The following is a 15,000-nucleotide window of genomic DNA, read 5'->3' on the forward strand; positions in this document are numbered from 1 at the left end:
CCTTCCTTCCTTCCTTCCTTCCTTCCTTCCTTCCTTCCTTCCTTCCTCCCTTCCTCCCTTCCTCCCTTCCTCCCTTCCTCCCTTCCTCTTTCTTTCTTGCTCTCTCGCTCTCTCGCTCTCTCGCTCTTTTTTCTTTCTTTTCTTTCTTCTCTCTTTCCTATTTATTTATTTTTAAAATAGGATTAAGACACCAGTAGAAGCTGTAATCCCGTTCTTCCCCACACTCAGGTTCCTTCCCCCACCCCCATTCTTGGGGCTGCCTGGAGGTCCCTGCCAGAGAGAGCTACCTTGGCGGGCGCGAGCCTCCTGGGCGCCCTCTCCTGACCGCCGCGGTCTAGGCTCGGCTTGGATGTTCCGGGCTCCCCGAGGCTGGGGGAAGCGAGGGGCGCCAGGGGCTTCCCGGCCTCAGCGTGGGGCGAGGTCCCGGCTGCGACCCCGGAGCAGAGGGAGAGGGGGGCCATGGTGCTAGGCGTCGAGGCGAGGGTTGAACCTGCTTGATTTCAGAGAACGATGCGGGTTCGACCGGAGGCGGGGCGCGTGTTCTAGGGGCCCTTGGGTGGATTTGGGGGCGCCAAGAGGGGTTAGGCGGGGAGAGGCCTGGCCACCCAGTTGCTAGACTTTAGGCCGCGCTCCAGGAAGGAGCAGTCGACTTCCTAGGCCGCTTCTGTTGCGCGCCACTTCTTGAATCTAAGCATTTTCCACTCCAAGAACGCGCTGGGAGAGAGGGGAGAGCGGAGCAGAGTCTCTGGGCCCCCAGGGCCGCCTCCCGGGGTGGCCACGCCTGCCGGTAGCGAGCCGAGATTAGCTAGGTCTGTGCTTCGGCCTCAGCGGTGGCTCTGGCTCTTCCCACAAGCAGCGGGAGGCAGAGAAATGGTCCCTTTGGATTACAGTTTTTATTCAACAGCAGCTCTCCGGGGGGTCCTCGTCTAAATCTGCATTTAGCAGCTCCTGGGCGAAGGCTGTCGGGCTGCCCAGGGCGCCCTGTTGCATGTTAATCCAGATATGTCTCTGACGTCTGGGGAGAAGTAATATGGCTTGCAGATACGGAACCAGAGAACCACGCTCGCCAGGCAGGTTAAATGCCAAGTGCTGCCGAGCTCCCGGGGGACGGCCGCCAGGGCTGTGCAGCCCAGACTGGAGAGCGCAGGGCCGCCAGGCCTCTGGGATCTGGGGCGGCCGGGTCCAGTGCGCTTTGGTTCCCAAGTGGGCTTGGGAACTCTGATGGCGATTGTTTTATTTCAAAAGTTCACAATGTTGTTTCTGAAGCAGAGTTTGGCTTAAAATCCTTTGAACTGAGGTGGAACTTGACAGAAAACGCCCCCCTCCGAAGAAGCGGGGGAGATTTTTGCAAGGGAGATTTAAGCTTTCCCTTTAGGGGAGGTGTCACAGTCAGGGATGGGGCTGGGAGAGCAAGAAGCAACCTAATGTCCTGCATGGATTGGATCTGCTGCTTTAGAGGCAAATAGATAGGGCCAGCGAATATTTACTAATACTAGAAATGTCTGCAATTCCTTGTCATCCAATAAGAAAAGTGTACACAAACAGTGGGAGGCAGAAAAATGGTCCCTTTGTCAGGTAGTTTGTTTTTAAATGCTTCCATTTGGATACATCTTATTTAAATTGTAAATGCTTCGTAGCTTCCCACTTAATGCCTTAATCTTGAAACCTCTCAGTCCACAGGACTTGCAAGTGATAAAGTCTTAGCATCACCTAACTTTACATTTGATTGTGTTGTGGGTCATGTGACATAGTCTTAATTCCTTTTAAAATATATGTCAAAGGGAAATTATGGCAAGATTCTCTTTAATGATTAAATAATAAGGTGTTGACTGCTTGTCACTACACTGGCTAATTGGGATGTTCATTCTAGGCCCTTTATTACGTAGCACCCTTTGAATTAAAAGTTAGTTGTTTACCGGGTATATTTTTATTGTTACTTTCTGGTTGGCTTTTAGTGTGTATTTATGTGTGAGTTTCAGAGTAGGGATGTATTGATTCTTAATAGGGACACTTTTAAAACATTCTAGAAAAAACAAGGGGAAAAAATACAGCATGTATGCAGATAGGTTGAGATCAATTACATTGGTAAATGTCTCTAAGTCTAAACGCTAATACTACAAAAATATCCTTTGCATAGCTTCTCTCTCTCTCTTGTCTCTCTCTCTTTCAATCTCTCTCTCAGTGGAAGTCCCCAGTGCAAGTTGCATGAATAATGGAAAGCAATGATACTAATGCTACTTTGTACAAAGTAAAACCTCATAACAGTAACTATTGTTCAGTGATTTAACTAGCTCCATGGCAGTAGGTCATTCAAATAGCAATTCTTCTCCTACCAGAATGACTCCATTGCTCACCATTCTGAAATATATAGAGTAGTTGTTTTATATAGCTATTGGTCCTAACTTAAAGACTTGTATTAGAAAACATGGAGAATCTTAAATAATAGAGGAAGAAGAGAAGGAAGAAAAAAGGATTAAAATGTGGGCTGGGCTTTCAAAAAAGTAACTGAAATACCATGCTAGAATTGTCCAACTTTGAAAATATATAAATTGTAAATCATTATGTTTTCAAACACTCATATGTTTGAATTTTTAAATGTTTGTCTTAGTCCCAAAAGATTTAAAACACAGCTGTGGCTGGGTGACAAGAAAAAAAAAAACCCAGTAAAATTCTATACTCTTAAAAAACAAAGACTATTTGTGCTCCCCTAGTATAAACTTACGTTTATTAAGGCCAAGTAGATAGACTAAAGTATTACCATGGGGCCTACTGTCCTAAAACTAGCTTACCTTCCCTAGCTTACCTCACAGGTAGAGTTGGAATGAAGAATGAAGAATACATAACAAATTATACTAAGACACTTGCCATAAATGAAAATACTGTCAACATGAATTTAAATGAAGTATTCTCGTATTGGTAATGTTATGCTTTCCATTGCAACAACAATATTTTCTTATGAAACATAAATATGTCAAACAAATGGGAAATGCTAAAGTTTTAATAAATGATCATTTAATCATCAAACACAACCCAAGCATGTACACAAAAACTTTTAAAGGAAAGTCGGCATACAGCCAAATTCCTATAGGGACTAGCAGGGAAATGATCAAAAAATGAACATGAAATAAGGCTTCCTGTAAGAAGGTCTATAATTCAAAATTATTTGACTCCACTGTCAGGGAAATAGTTGAAGGATAGTAAACTGATACAGTTCTCAGTCATTTTTGTTACACAGTCTTAAATGTTTACAACGGTAGCATTTTACATGGCCTTTTGTGGATTATGATGTCTGTCATATTTGAATCAAAGTAGTACTTTATGACATAATCGAAACAAAATTATTTGCCATTTCTCCTGAGTGCAAAAAAATTTAATATTTAAGCATTAAATAAAAATTATGGGAAAGTATTCTTTTACAAATAAAGAAATGAAAATAGAAACATGTGACACAGTTTATCTGACAGTTGTACAGATGTTATTATAGATTTAAAGATTTTCCAAATCCCAAGTAAAACAACACTGCTCTAAATCCCGCTGGACTTGCTCTTCTTACTAAGCAGGAAATATCAGAATGTAATACCTGTATAAAAAGTTCTGGTCTAAAACATATGAAATACAGTCTCCCAATTTAAGTTTTAATCATAATTACAAATTTTGATTTTTGGCATCCTGTAAAATTTTGAATATTTTGCTGTCTTTAACATATGCAAATAAACCATGGGTGTCTAAAATCAATTTTGAAAAGTTCAAGCAAATGAGTGTGTCGATGTAGTGTAAAAGATAAAAGAACATCTTCATTGTATCTTTAATTTAACATACCATGATTTCAGGATTATAGGAATTCAGAGAAGCCTTTTGGAATCTTAAACAGACTCTCCAGGAAGTATACCTACATTGGCCAATTGCTGGAATCCCTACACTTATAAATTGGACATTTGAATAAATGGTATAAAGGATACTATGTGAAATAAGTGAGAATATATTCATTTAAATATTTGTCACTAGAATCCAATTTTGATCAATTTAATGCATTCAAGTGCACAGAATTAAAGCAATTGGCAACCTTTTACTACACTTTCTTCAAACACTCTTTTGCCAAATAGCATTTCTTAATCTAGAAAGTATGTTCTTGTTAAAAGAAAATACAAGAGTGCAAATATTTTAAAATTATTTTATATTCTTGACTTCTTGGTTCAGAGTTTCTAAAACTGACTAAAATATACTATCAAGGGTTGATTCTCTGATGGAAAAATGCTCATCTGTACACATACTGAACTATACACCTGTTGTTTATTGGTGTCATGAGTACATACAATCAAATAAATACAAGCTGTATAGCTGTATATCAATACAATTGAAGTTTATAATGAAATTGACACAAATTATATAGCTATATCTGTTTTAAGATATAAAGTAACCATATTATGGTTTTTCCATGACATATGGACCTATTTATATGGCATACACTAATGGAGGACAAATACGTTGAGAAAAGAAGTTTTACCTTATTTGTAATTCTCAAAAATATGTTTCTACAATGGATTCTTCCCTTGTACTTCATAACTCCATTTACAATTAATAGAATTTATACTCATGAAGTAAAGAACCTTGAGAGCATAATGTTATGGTTCTTTAAAAAACTCAAATAAAATCCTGGCATGCACCTATAGTCTCAGCTAATCCAGAGGCTGAGGCAGGAGAATCACTTGAGCTGAGGAGTTGCCAGCTTGGGCAATATAACAAGATGCTGTCTCAAAAACAAGACCAAAATATCCTTAAATGAAATCATATTATTCAAAAAAAATAAAATGCCTATTATTATCGATAAGTTTACTAAGTGAAACTTTAAAAAAACCTTATGAGTTTAACAAACGTTAGCAACTGTTATAGTTGTGCTGCTTCTTTTACATTTTAACCTAATACAAAGTCTTACATTTTACAATGGACTTAAATATATATTATTTTAACTCATTTAGAAGATATCAGTAAATAATATTTTGAGTGATATTAGAATTACTCTAATATCAATATATGACAACATTCTATTATCAATACCTGACCACATAAGCTAGCTTAGAATGAATCGTTACTTGTGAATTTCCATTTCTATAGATTTTTCCTTACACTTTATAATATGGTAGCATGTTTATTATCCATTAGCTTTAAATTTCTGGGTTGTTGGTTATTATTTAGCAAGATCGAACTATATGTAGCTCTTTCTTTTTCTGATCACTTTTTTTCCACCCTTTGGAAAGCTTCTATGCCTGAGATTTGAACTTGAGCTAGTTTGGTAGGTCTCATTTTCCTACTGGAGTGCCTTGTGGGTTATTACCCATATGTGGGTTTATTTTCGTGAGAAAATGAAGAATGTTACTCACTTCAAAACAGGAATGAATAGAGGCCAAAGTCATCAAATATTCCCAACCTGTGCTTTACAATTAAGTGAAAAACTGAAAACTGTTGTTCTTATTTGTCTTCCCTAGAGCTGTGAACACTTGGTGTAAAGATTAATATCAGCCCCTTTGGTTCTTCCTCTAAAAGCCTAAATGTTTATTTTCAGCAACTGTATTCTTAACTGATTGTCCATATTTGGTCCCAGACCTCCATGATTTGCATTTTATTCTGAATTTGCATTCATATTACGTCCCATAGAAACTCTTTAAAGTGAAGTGTGTTTATGACTATTATGAAACTCTGGAAAATGAAGTTTATAATGAAATTGACACAGCTGTCAAAAGGACAATGAAGAGAGCAATTTGACTGTAAACCCAGAGTTTCCTTATTCCATCTCAACTTGTAAAAGGCTTATGTCTCTTCTTTTAAAAATATTAGAAGCTGAATGAATAAGAATTTCTTTGACAATAAACCTCCTCTTAATGTCTCCATAACTATTTGGATGTGTTCTTGAATATTAACTTAATTTGATAGACAAGCTATAATTAACTGTGACCTGTAGTGTTTTCTGTTATTCAGAGATTATTCCTTAGCAATTTGAAAACTTAATTTCAAACTAAATGGTGTACAATGTCTGAAATTCTAAAGGCATGCTTACGCTATTTACATGAAGTGGAGTGTTTGTCTACAGAGCTTCAAAATGGAGATACTTTAGACAGGTGGAGGAATACTTTTTACATACAACGTCCTGGCGAACTAGCTAGCGCAGGTGGGCTCTTTTTGGATATTTTTCAATATATAGCCTTCCTATATATTTGCTGCATATTAAAATTTTTCTTCCTGAAGGAAAAAAAAGCTCTGTGTTTCATAGAGAAATTCGTATATGACATTTTAAACCTACACATTTCATTGATCATAAAATCCAGCCAACACATATATAGAAAATTTAAAATAACAGCAAATAGGTAAGGCGCTATTTGCTATTATGCTTCAATCAGAACAGAAACTTTAGCGGTATAATTAGGCATTGTGGGTTTAGTTGCAACATTTACTTGAAAGTTCCCACCAGATCTGAAGTTGTTTTAAAATCCACGCTTGAGAATATTTTAGTGTAAACAATTTGTGATAAATCACCATTGAACATTACTTTCATTTAAAATTGTTCCTTCCTAAGAGATGCAGTGTCATGAGAAACCACCCTGCCCTTCACTCTTGAACATATAAATTTATTATTTATTTACATTCTATCATATACATTATTTGTGGGAATTTTACTATAACTCTACAGAGCATATGGAATTCATCTTCATGAGATAAGGGTGGCATCTCTGCCAATGTGGTATAACCCTAAGTAGATAATAAGGATTACCCTCAGACTGCAGATAAATATTATCTCTTATAGAGTCATTACATGTTTATATTTCATATCTCCAGATGCAAATGTCGTTTGCCATTTTCATTTTAATTGTCATAGTTTTCTTGGCTCTAGCTTCTAACAAAGAGAAACAGGAATTTTACATTTTGAATTGAAATTGATGATAAATTAATATGTTCAAGAAAAAGAAAGATATTCAGTTGTAGAATTATTTAACCCCCTTCCTTTCTTTCAGTCTGCTTTCCCTGTCCTTAATGTGTTCCAAAATTTTCTGAAGAATGTTGTTCATAAAGTTTATAGCACTATTTGTGTATTTGGTGGTTTGGCCTATTGTTTCATTATATTTTGGGATTTTAAAAGCTGTGTTTAATAACAAAATAAGCAAGAAAAACATCTGAGTGATTATGTCCTGTACTTCTTTGCACAAAGTAACAGAGAGATGTAGAATATGCTTGTTCGGTGCATATCAAGTGTATTGTTGGTGTTCAATTATTTTTATTCTAATAATTATTCAAAGGCAGTAACAATCTGCATTTAAGTGAGTATAAACATTTTTATTCTGGAATTTGGAATTTGCAGCAACTCAATTTTATTTTCCAAATTACCCTGCCATTTCAATTAGGTGCATTGTTCTTCACTCTACTGTTGCGACATTCTAAAGGTTTGCTTGCCATCCTAATAGTGAATTGTCTGAGTGTTTAATATTTATTGAGGGCATGTAAAGAACATGCCAATAGAAAAATAGGAGAACAAAACATTGACAAATCAATTATGGGGCTTTTCTTTACTCGTAGTATACTTTCAATATTCCAAATACTCTGTAACTGTTAAATAGTATGAATAGTCTCTAGAATAATAGCCTTGGGTGTGGCTGAAGAATGGCATTCTGATTAATTAGAATTCCTTAAAAAGTGCACAGTGCAACTCAGCATCCTACTTCTGGAATTCACAGTTGCTTTGGCTGATCTCTTAGTTAAGTATCTTGAAATATAGAAAACTTGACCATTGTAGGAACCAGAAACTCAAATTAAATCTCAAGATGCTTTGAGAAAGGCCTCACTGATGATTTTACCCAAGTTAAATAATGAAGGAAGGGAATAATCTTTTCCCAATCTCCAAATTTAACATTGTCAGTGGACTTAAAGATTCTTGAGGAATGAGAGACACTTAAAACACAAAATGTTGTAAAAAGTATAAAAAATCAGAAGTGCTTCTAAAGAAACCATAGGGAAATTAGAAAATACCCTATTACTAATTATTAGTGGAAATCAGTGGTAAATATAAATTTCTATGGTTCTTTTATTCAAAGTATAATGCTATGAGGTAGAATAAAACAAGGCTATATCTTGGCTGAATTTTTTTTTTTGTTCTTATGTCTCAATTTTGTGTTCTCTGGCTCGAGAGTTTAGAAGTAGAAAAGAGAAAACTTCAGAAACACTTGAGAATAAGCAGTTAATTGTACTGCTTGTCATTTTCAGTTACACACCCTTTCAGGGAGGCGGTGTTCTAATGAACTATATACAGTTTAGAGCCAGAGCACTCATATTTGAATCTAGACTTTGCTGTGAGAGGGCAAGTCACTGCACTTTGAGGGGACTTAGTTTAATAATCTGTAAAATGGGGATAGTAACAGTACCCACTTTAGTGAGTTACTGTAAGAACTAAATAAAAATGCATCTAAAACATTTAGAGTAGTAAATCCCCAATCCAATAAGCACTTCATTACATAATATTTTATCTTCTCGATTGTATTCTGCCCAACCTTCAGTAACAGGAATTGGGTTTATGGAGGAAGGATTGGGTGCTGGTTGATGGGGATGTTGTTTTATAGAGTGTTTTGTAATCATAGAGTTTAAGAAAAATATCTTAATTCTTACTATAAGGGGGCATTTTTATTCTGATTTCAGCATAGTGTAAAAGGAGACTGAACTCAGCTATTTTGCTGAGATAGTATGGTGAATCACTGCAGACTCACTCCTAGGGTAAAATTCAAATAACATTTATGTAAGGACTTTGGGCTAAGTACTTTTTCCCCACATTTCTGAATACAAATACTTCATGCTGAGGTCTGGTTGCTTTCAGGATATTATTATCTACTTTTACTCATTATACAATGTTTTCTGCATTATTGGATTTTAAATTTTAATTTTTTTTAATTTTTTTTTTTTTTTTTTTTTTTTTTTTTTTTTTTTTGCGAGGAGCCTTGCCTAGAAAGTTTGTGGTTTAAAGTTGTTTTATATAAAACACTTTTAAGTTTATTTTATCTTAATTTGTTTGCAGAACAAGGAGCACTGATACTAAGTTACGAATGTAAAATAAAACACTGGGAAGCAAACAATCTTATAAAGAGGATTTTATAACATCAGGTATACTGGCATGTAATTTACTGATTCTTCTCCCACTGCTAAGTAGAAATAATAGAAAATGATCAAAGTTCAGCAGAAAACTCTCAAAAGATAAATGGATAATACGGTTTGAAGTATTTAGGTATACTTATTTGCAAATATAGTGGTGTCAGTGGATTAGGGTTTTTTTTTTTTTTTTTTTCAGTCAAACATTTAACTCTATGAACTACAATTTATAGGTATGATTTTTTTTTTTTTTGAGATGGAGTTTCACTCTTGTCTCCCAGGCTGGAGTGCAGTGGTACAATCTTGGCTCACTGCAACCTCCGCCTCCCAGGTTCAAGCAAATCTCCTGCCTCAGCCTCCCGTGTAGCTAGGATTACAGGTGCCCGCCACTATATGCAGCTAATTTTTTTTTTTTTTTTAGTAGAGATGGGGTTTCACCATGTTAGCCAGGATGGTCTCAAACTCCTGACCTCAGGTTATCTGCCTGCCTCAGCTTCCAAAGTGCTGGGATTACAGGTGTGAGCCACTGCGCCCAGCTGTAGGTATGATTTCAAAAGTAAAAGCACTTAGGGTCATTAAAGTCAGTAAATATAAGAATTTAGTTTTATTAATAGCATGCCAGTTATAATACAATGGCATAGAAAAAGAAAAGGTTATTAAAACATAAATAAATACTTTTTCTAAGATTTTAGCGTATTGAGGCTTTATCTTCTCTCTTCTTAAGATTTTTCTCTACAATAAACTGCTAAGTAGAATTTGAACATTCAGGGCACTTGAATAATTTCTATTACTTGCCAGTTTTGAGACTTTGGTAAAACCGATTGTCATTTCTTGTCAATTGCCCTTTGGTTGTAATTATTCCCTTTCTTTGCAATTTGTCTGAATGTACCACATGTAGAAATCTATATTATCTTCTTAGACCACAGTAGGGTCACCATGGGATGATGTTAGCATTGATTGTCAAAGTTAAAGAATTGGGCAAAAAGTATCAGTGCTGTCTTGATTTCATCAGGAAAGCCTTTGGAATATTCTGAGTGTTGTTTTACATCTGTAGACCTTTGCTTAGCATAGTTGATTCACTTATAATTTATTGGGTAAATTAATTCAACTGTGCAGATCAATAAATTCCTGAAAATGTTAGAGTGGAGACCCAGAGGACACGAGGTTGTTGTAAACTATGGTTTTAAGCAGCATTGGGAGAGTGTTCTGTGGTATTCAATCCTGGCTTCCTAAGGTCCTCACCCTCACTGCCTGCCACAGCAGCCTAGCACCTGAGTATTGAGAGGAGAGTGAAGCGTGCTGATTACAGGACAATGAGCAAAATCTTTAAGGGATAGCAGGTTTTAAACGTATATCTTCTCAAGCCTGTAATCCCAGCACTTTGGGAGGCCGAGACGGGCGGATCACTAGGTCAGGAGATCGAGACCATCCTGGCTAACACGGTGAAACCCCGTCTCTACTAAAAAATACAAAAAAATAGCTGGGCGAGGTGGCGGGTGCCTGTAGTCCCAGCTACTCGGGAGGCTGAGGCAGGAGAATGGCGTAAACCCGGGAGGCGGAGCGTGCAGTGAGCTGAGATCCGGCCACTGCACTCCAGCCTGGACGACAGAGTGAGACTCCGTCTCAAAAAAAAAAAAAAAAAAAAAAAAAATATATATATATATATATATACACACACACACACGAGATATATATATAAAAGATATATATATCTCTATATATCTTACAGCCAGGTTGCTTTAAATTCCGTTACAACATAATTAAAAAACCATTAGATTCATTTTTTAACGTTCTTTTGCCTTATGCCTTACGTACGTGATAGGTGTGTGTTGCGGTGTGTGTGTGAACCCATGTGCACATTCATGTCTGAACCCAGGCTTTAGTGATTTCTGAAGCTTGAACAATCACCTGGTAGAAAACTTTTCATTTAAAGATGAAATTACTCCTTGGAGAATTTTCACCAAAGGCAAGAAAGCACAAAAATTCTTTTCCTCCTCTCTACATGCCTCATTACACAGAGATAGAGGATTCAATGTTTGAAAAATTATCATTTTTGTAGGTTTTATTTGTGGTACGTGAGAACTGGGAAATATGGAACTCTATTTAATAGACGCTATGTCTACCTATGCAAACTACCCACAGCTACTATCCTATGATTTTATACACACACACACACACACACACACGTACGTTTATTTGCAAGCAATTCACAAGCGTTGCTTAGCCGCTAAGGTCTTAGAAATCTGCCTCATTTGACGCTCAAGTGTACACATTTATGCTGTGTGTAAAGATTACTGGCTGGCACTAATGTAGTGAGTGCAAGATATAAGAGATGATTAGATAACCAAGATGCATTTCTAGATTAAAAGTTCACAATGGCAAATATGACAGGGCTGGAACTGCGAGAAGAGGCAGTGTGGTGTGTTAGTGAAAGCCACAGATTCTGAAGAGGGATGTTGGATTTCCATTGTCTTACCGCTAATTTACCATCTGCCCTGAGTCACCAGAATTCAGGCCTTCAGGCCTCTATTAAGTGGAGTCATAAGCACATTTTATCACAGCATTAAAAAAGGGCTCAAAAAGAACCCTGGCATGCCTTACAGACTTGGCAAAGGTAAGCGAGTGAGGGAGGGGGCAGAGAAGGAAATGAGCAAAAGGAGAGTTGGAGAAAGTGGATAAAGTGTGTGAGGGAGGTAACCTTTTAAAAAGTTGGCCTCTCTGCCAAAGGTGAGTGTGGGCCTCCATCAGGGAGTGCCTCGGGCACCTACCACTCTTTTCCCAGAACCAACAAATGCCTCTGCATTTTATCCACTTTCAGCAGGGCATAGTGTGGACTTAGAAAAGCTTTCTCTAAAGCACGCTATTTCACATCCATATCGTTCCTCACAACACTTTAATGTGGCCCCTGAATCCACAGTATGTGTGCACAGTGAAATACTCATTTGTGAATGTTTATGGCATTTCAAAACATCTAAATGCTCAAAAGGTAAAAGCAGTTTTTCTGTGTTAGGAAAAAAAGAAGGCAAAACAAAACATACTGCCTAAACTTGTTGTGGTTAAATGAATTTTGCTTAGTGATTTCTAGGGATTTTTTTTTTTTTTTAAGAAATCCACACAACTTTTTTTCTAGAATTACCTGAAATTGAAGTTGAGTAGATATAGCCCCAAGGGAGTATGTTTTGAGAGGAGCAGGCTGTACCTAGGGCTCTAGCAAATTATAGGTGCTCAGTACATGATAGTTGAGTGGGTTGAATGATTATATGATATGTTTTGGTTATCAAACAGATACAAATGTGAGCCACCAAGCATTTCAACAGTAGTTTCAGCATGACAAGACTTTAAATACTCAAACATAGAAAGCCTTCTCAGCATCCTCATTCCCCAGCTTCAGGTACACACAGGTAAATGTGTATTGTTTCTCACAGCAGCTCCTACACCCCTCCTCTTCTCCTCATTTCTCTGCATATGGATCTCTCTCTGGTCCCTTTCCTCAGATGGTATCATTGATTGAGGAGTGTATAAGAAATGATATTTGCTGAAGTCATGCGCCTTTAAGGATCCTGAAAAACGCTGTATAGACGGAGGGGAAAAGTCAAGGGGAGCCAGGCTAATTAGATGTATCCCCCGTCCTCTCCCGACAGTGTGGGATGCTGACATGCAGCGATCCCATCCACTGTGCTTCATGGAAGAGCACAGGTGTGCACGTGGGCATGTACATACGGACATGGGCATGCCTGCGAGTGTGAGTATGCATGTGTATGCCTGAGTACCATGCACACTGGTGCCTTTCCCATGAGGCCCTGGACACTGTCCTCACCTGGAGATACTAAATTGTTCACTTTTGGAGATAAGCCAGGTCTTTCAGGCCATTAGAGATCACTTACTAAAGAGACCCTGGTGATTTGAGAGAGTAAATGTACCTCCCCAAAGAGAAAGCCACCTATTGATAGGTGCAGACTGGCTTCGAATTTTGAATACTGATTATTTCATCAATTTCTGCGTAGCTGCTAACTGACCCCTTCACAGTAAAGATCATCAGACTCTCAATTATCCACCTTTTTGAATGGGATCAGTGGTGTAGAAGTTTTGAAGAAAAAAAAAAAAACCCAACTCTATTTTTGGTTCGAAAAAAATGATTCTGGCATCATACTGATGTGGCGAATGACTGACTGGGAAGATGTGTCAAGATGCTTTGTATACTGTAAAGTGATTTATAAATATTAGGTATCGAATTAAACTTGACGAGGTGGGGAGGAGCAAACCACCTGTAAAAATCATGTTATTCCAAGGTGAAAATAAGATCAGTTTGCATTCCCTGAGCACACAGCAGCTGGGAGATAGCACAAAGCACACCAAGCTGTGCACGAAGCCAGCTCAGGTTAACCATTCTTTCCTTCCAGAAGGTCTACACACTGAATACACCTGTATGTAGATATCTCAGGCTTGGCTTAGGTCAATTTATGTTGCTACATTAAGAACTATAGAAGCTGCCATTTATTGAGTGCTTGCTGCATGCTTGACAATTTACATATGTTATGTCTGCAAGGGAGTAGTTTTTATCCCCATTTACAGATGAGGACATTAAGGTTTCAAGAGGTTATGACTTATTTAAGACCATGTAAGTGGCACAATCAAGTTTGAAACAGGACTCTGTCTAGCTTTAAATTTCATTCCTTTTGACTCTTATGCTACAACTGAGTGTTAGTCTGTTTTTATAGTGGTGTGTGTTTGTGTAAATGCAAGTATGTGAGGTATATTTAAATTGTACTACTCTTTTTTTGGTATTTTTTGATGTCTCTCATATGGGAGAACACAATACCAGATCACAATTTAACAAATATTCCATATGTATTACTTAAGTTATTCATTCATTCAAAAATATATTTGTATCTAATATAATATCAACATTTTCCTAGGATGGAGGATATAAGGGTAAATAAGATGTAGTCCAGGATTTCAAAACATTCATAGTGTCAAATTGTAGACAGGCACAACAGGTCATCACAAAGCAAAGAGTGAAAGGCTAGAAGTGTGCATGAGATGGTCCGAGCTCTCAGAGCAGCAGAACCTCACTCATCCAGGTGTGTATCAGGGAAGGTTTTCTAGGTGAGGTGGTATCTGGGCTGTGCCTTAAATAGCAGGAAGAAGATAATCAGGGGCTGGGGTCAGGCAGGGCAGAGCAAGGCAGAGGAAAAGGATAAGCATGGGCCTGGAGCAATAAGCAGCAGAGTATCTGTCAGAAATAACATGCAATAGGGTGTTGCAGGAGCAAAAGAAACAAGGAGAGGAATGGTCCCTGGGGGAGATTATGAAGGGCTTTGTATACCAGGGTAAGGACCTCAGATTGTATTCTGTAGGCAGTGAGGAGCAGTCCATTCATTCAACAAATGTTTCCTGTGTGCCAGCCAACTGCTGGGCACTGTGATCGATAGCCAGGATGCAATGGTGAGCAAAACTGACCCCATGTCTGACATCACAGAGCTTATGATCTGGTGGAATGGAACTCTTTTAAAGCCTGGGAGTGATGAGGGCCTTAACAAGAACAGCAGTCATGAATATGGAATAGGGGAGATTTATTTCAGAACTATTTGGGGGTCAAAAATAGACAAGATTTGGTGACTGATTGAATGGGGAGGTGGAGAGAGATAGAGACAGAGAGAGAGCATATGAATGGCTCTCAGATTTATTCCATGGGTGGATGATGTGATACCTACTAGGATATAGAATTAAAAAGAATGAGTAGGAGGTTTGGTGGAGACATGAACAGTTTAGCTTTGGACTTGTTGAGTTGAAACAAGTCCACTTTCGGACTTCTTGAGGTGGATGTCTTTGCATGGAGATGGTTTCGCAGGTAGTTGGACATACAAGTCTAAAGACCAA

The 15,000-nt window shown here is 37.8% G+C and overlaps 1 protein-coding gene across 5 annotated transcripts in view; it reads left to right on the forward strand.

Annotated features, from left to right (window-relative positions):
- MEIS1 (Meis homeobox 1) overlaps positions 1-15,000 on the forward strand; it is a 138,063-nt gene that overhangs the window by 10,283 nt on the left and 112,780 nt on the right. For 2 of the 5 annotated variants that reach the window (XM_025354455.1, XM_025354456.1), the window contains exon 7: positions 2,189-2,194. The exons of the other annotated variants lie outside the window; for them this stretch is intronic. In XM_025354455.1, coding sequence (XP_025210240.1) covers positions 2,189-2,194 — 6 coding nt within the window. The remainder of the gene's footprint in view (positions 1-2,188; positions 2,195-15,000) is intronic. 5 annotated transcript variants of the gene reach the window in all.

This window comes from Theropithecus gelada, chromosome 13 (genome assembly GCF_003255815.1).
Source record: "Theropithecus gelada isolate Dixy chromosome 13, Tgel_1.0, whole genome shotgun sequence".
NCBI lineage: Eukaryota > Metazoa > Chordata > Mammalia > Primates > Cercopithecidae > Theropithecus > Theropithecus gelada.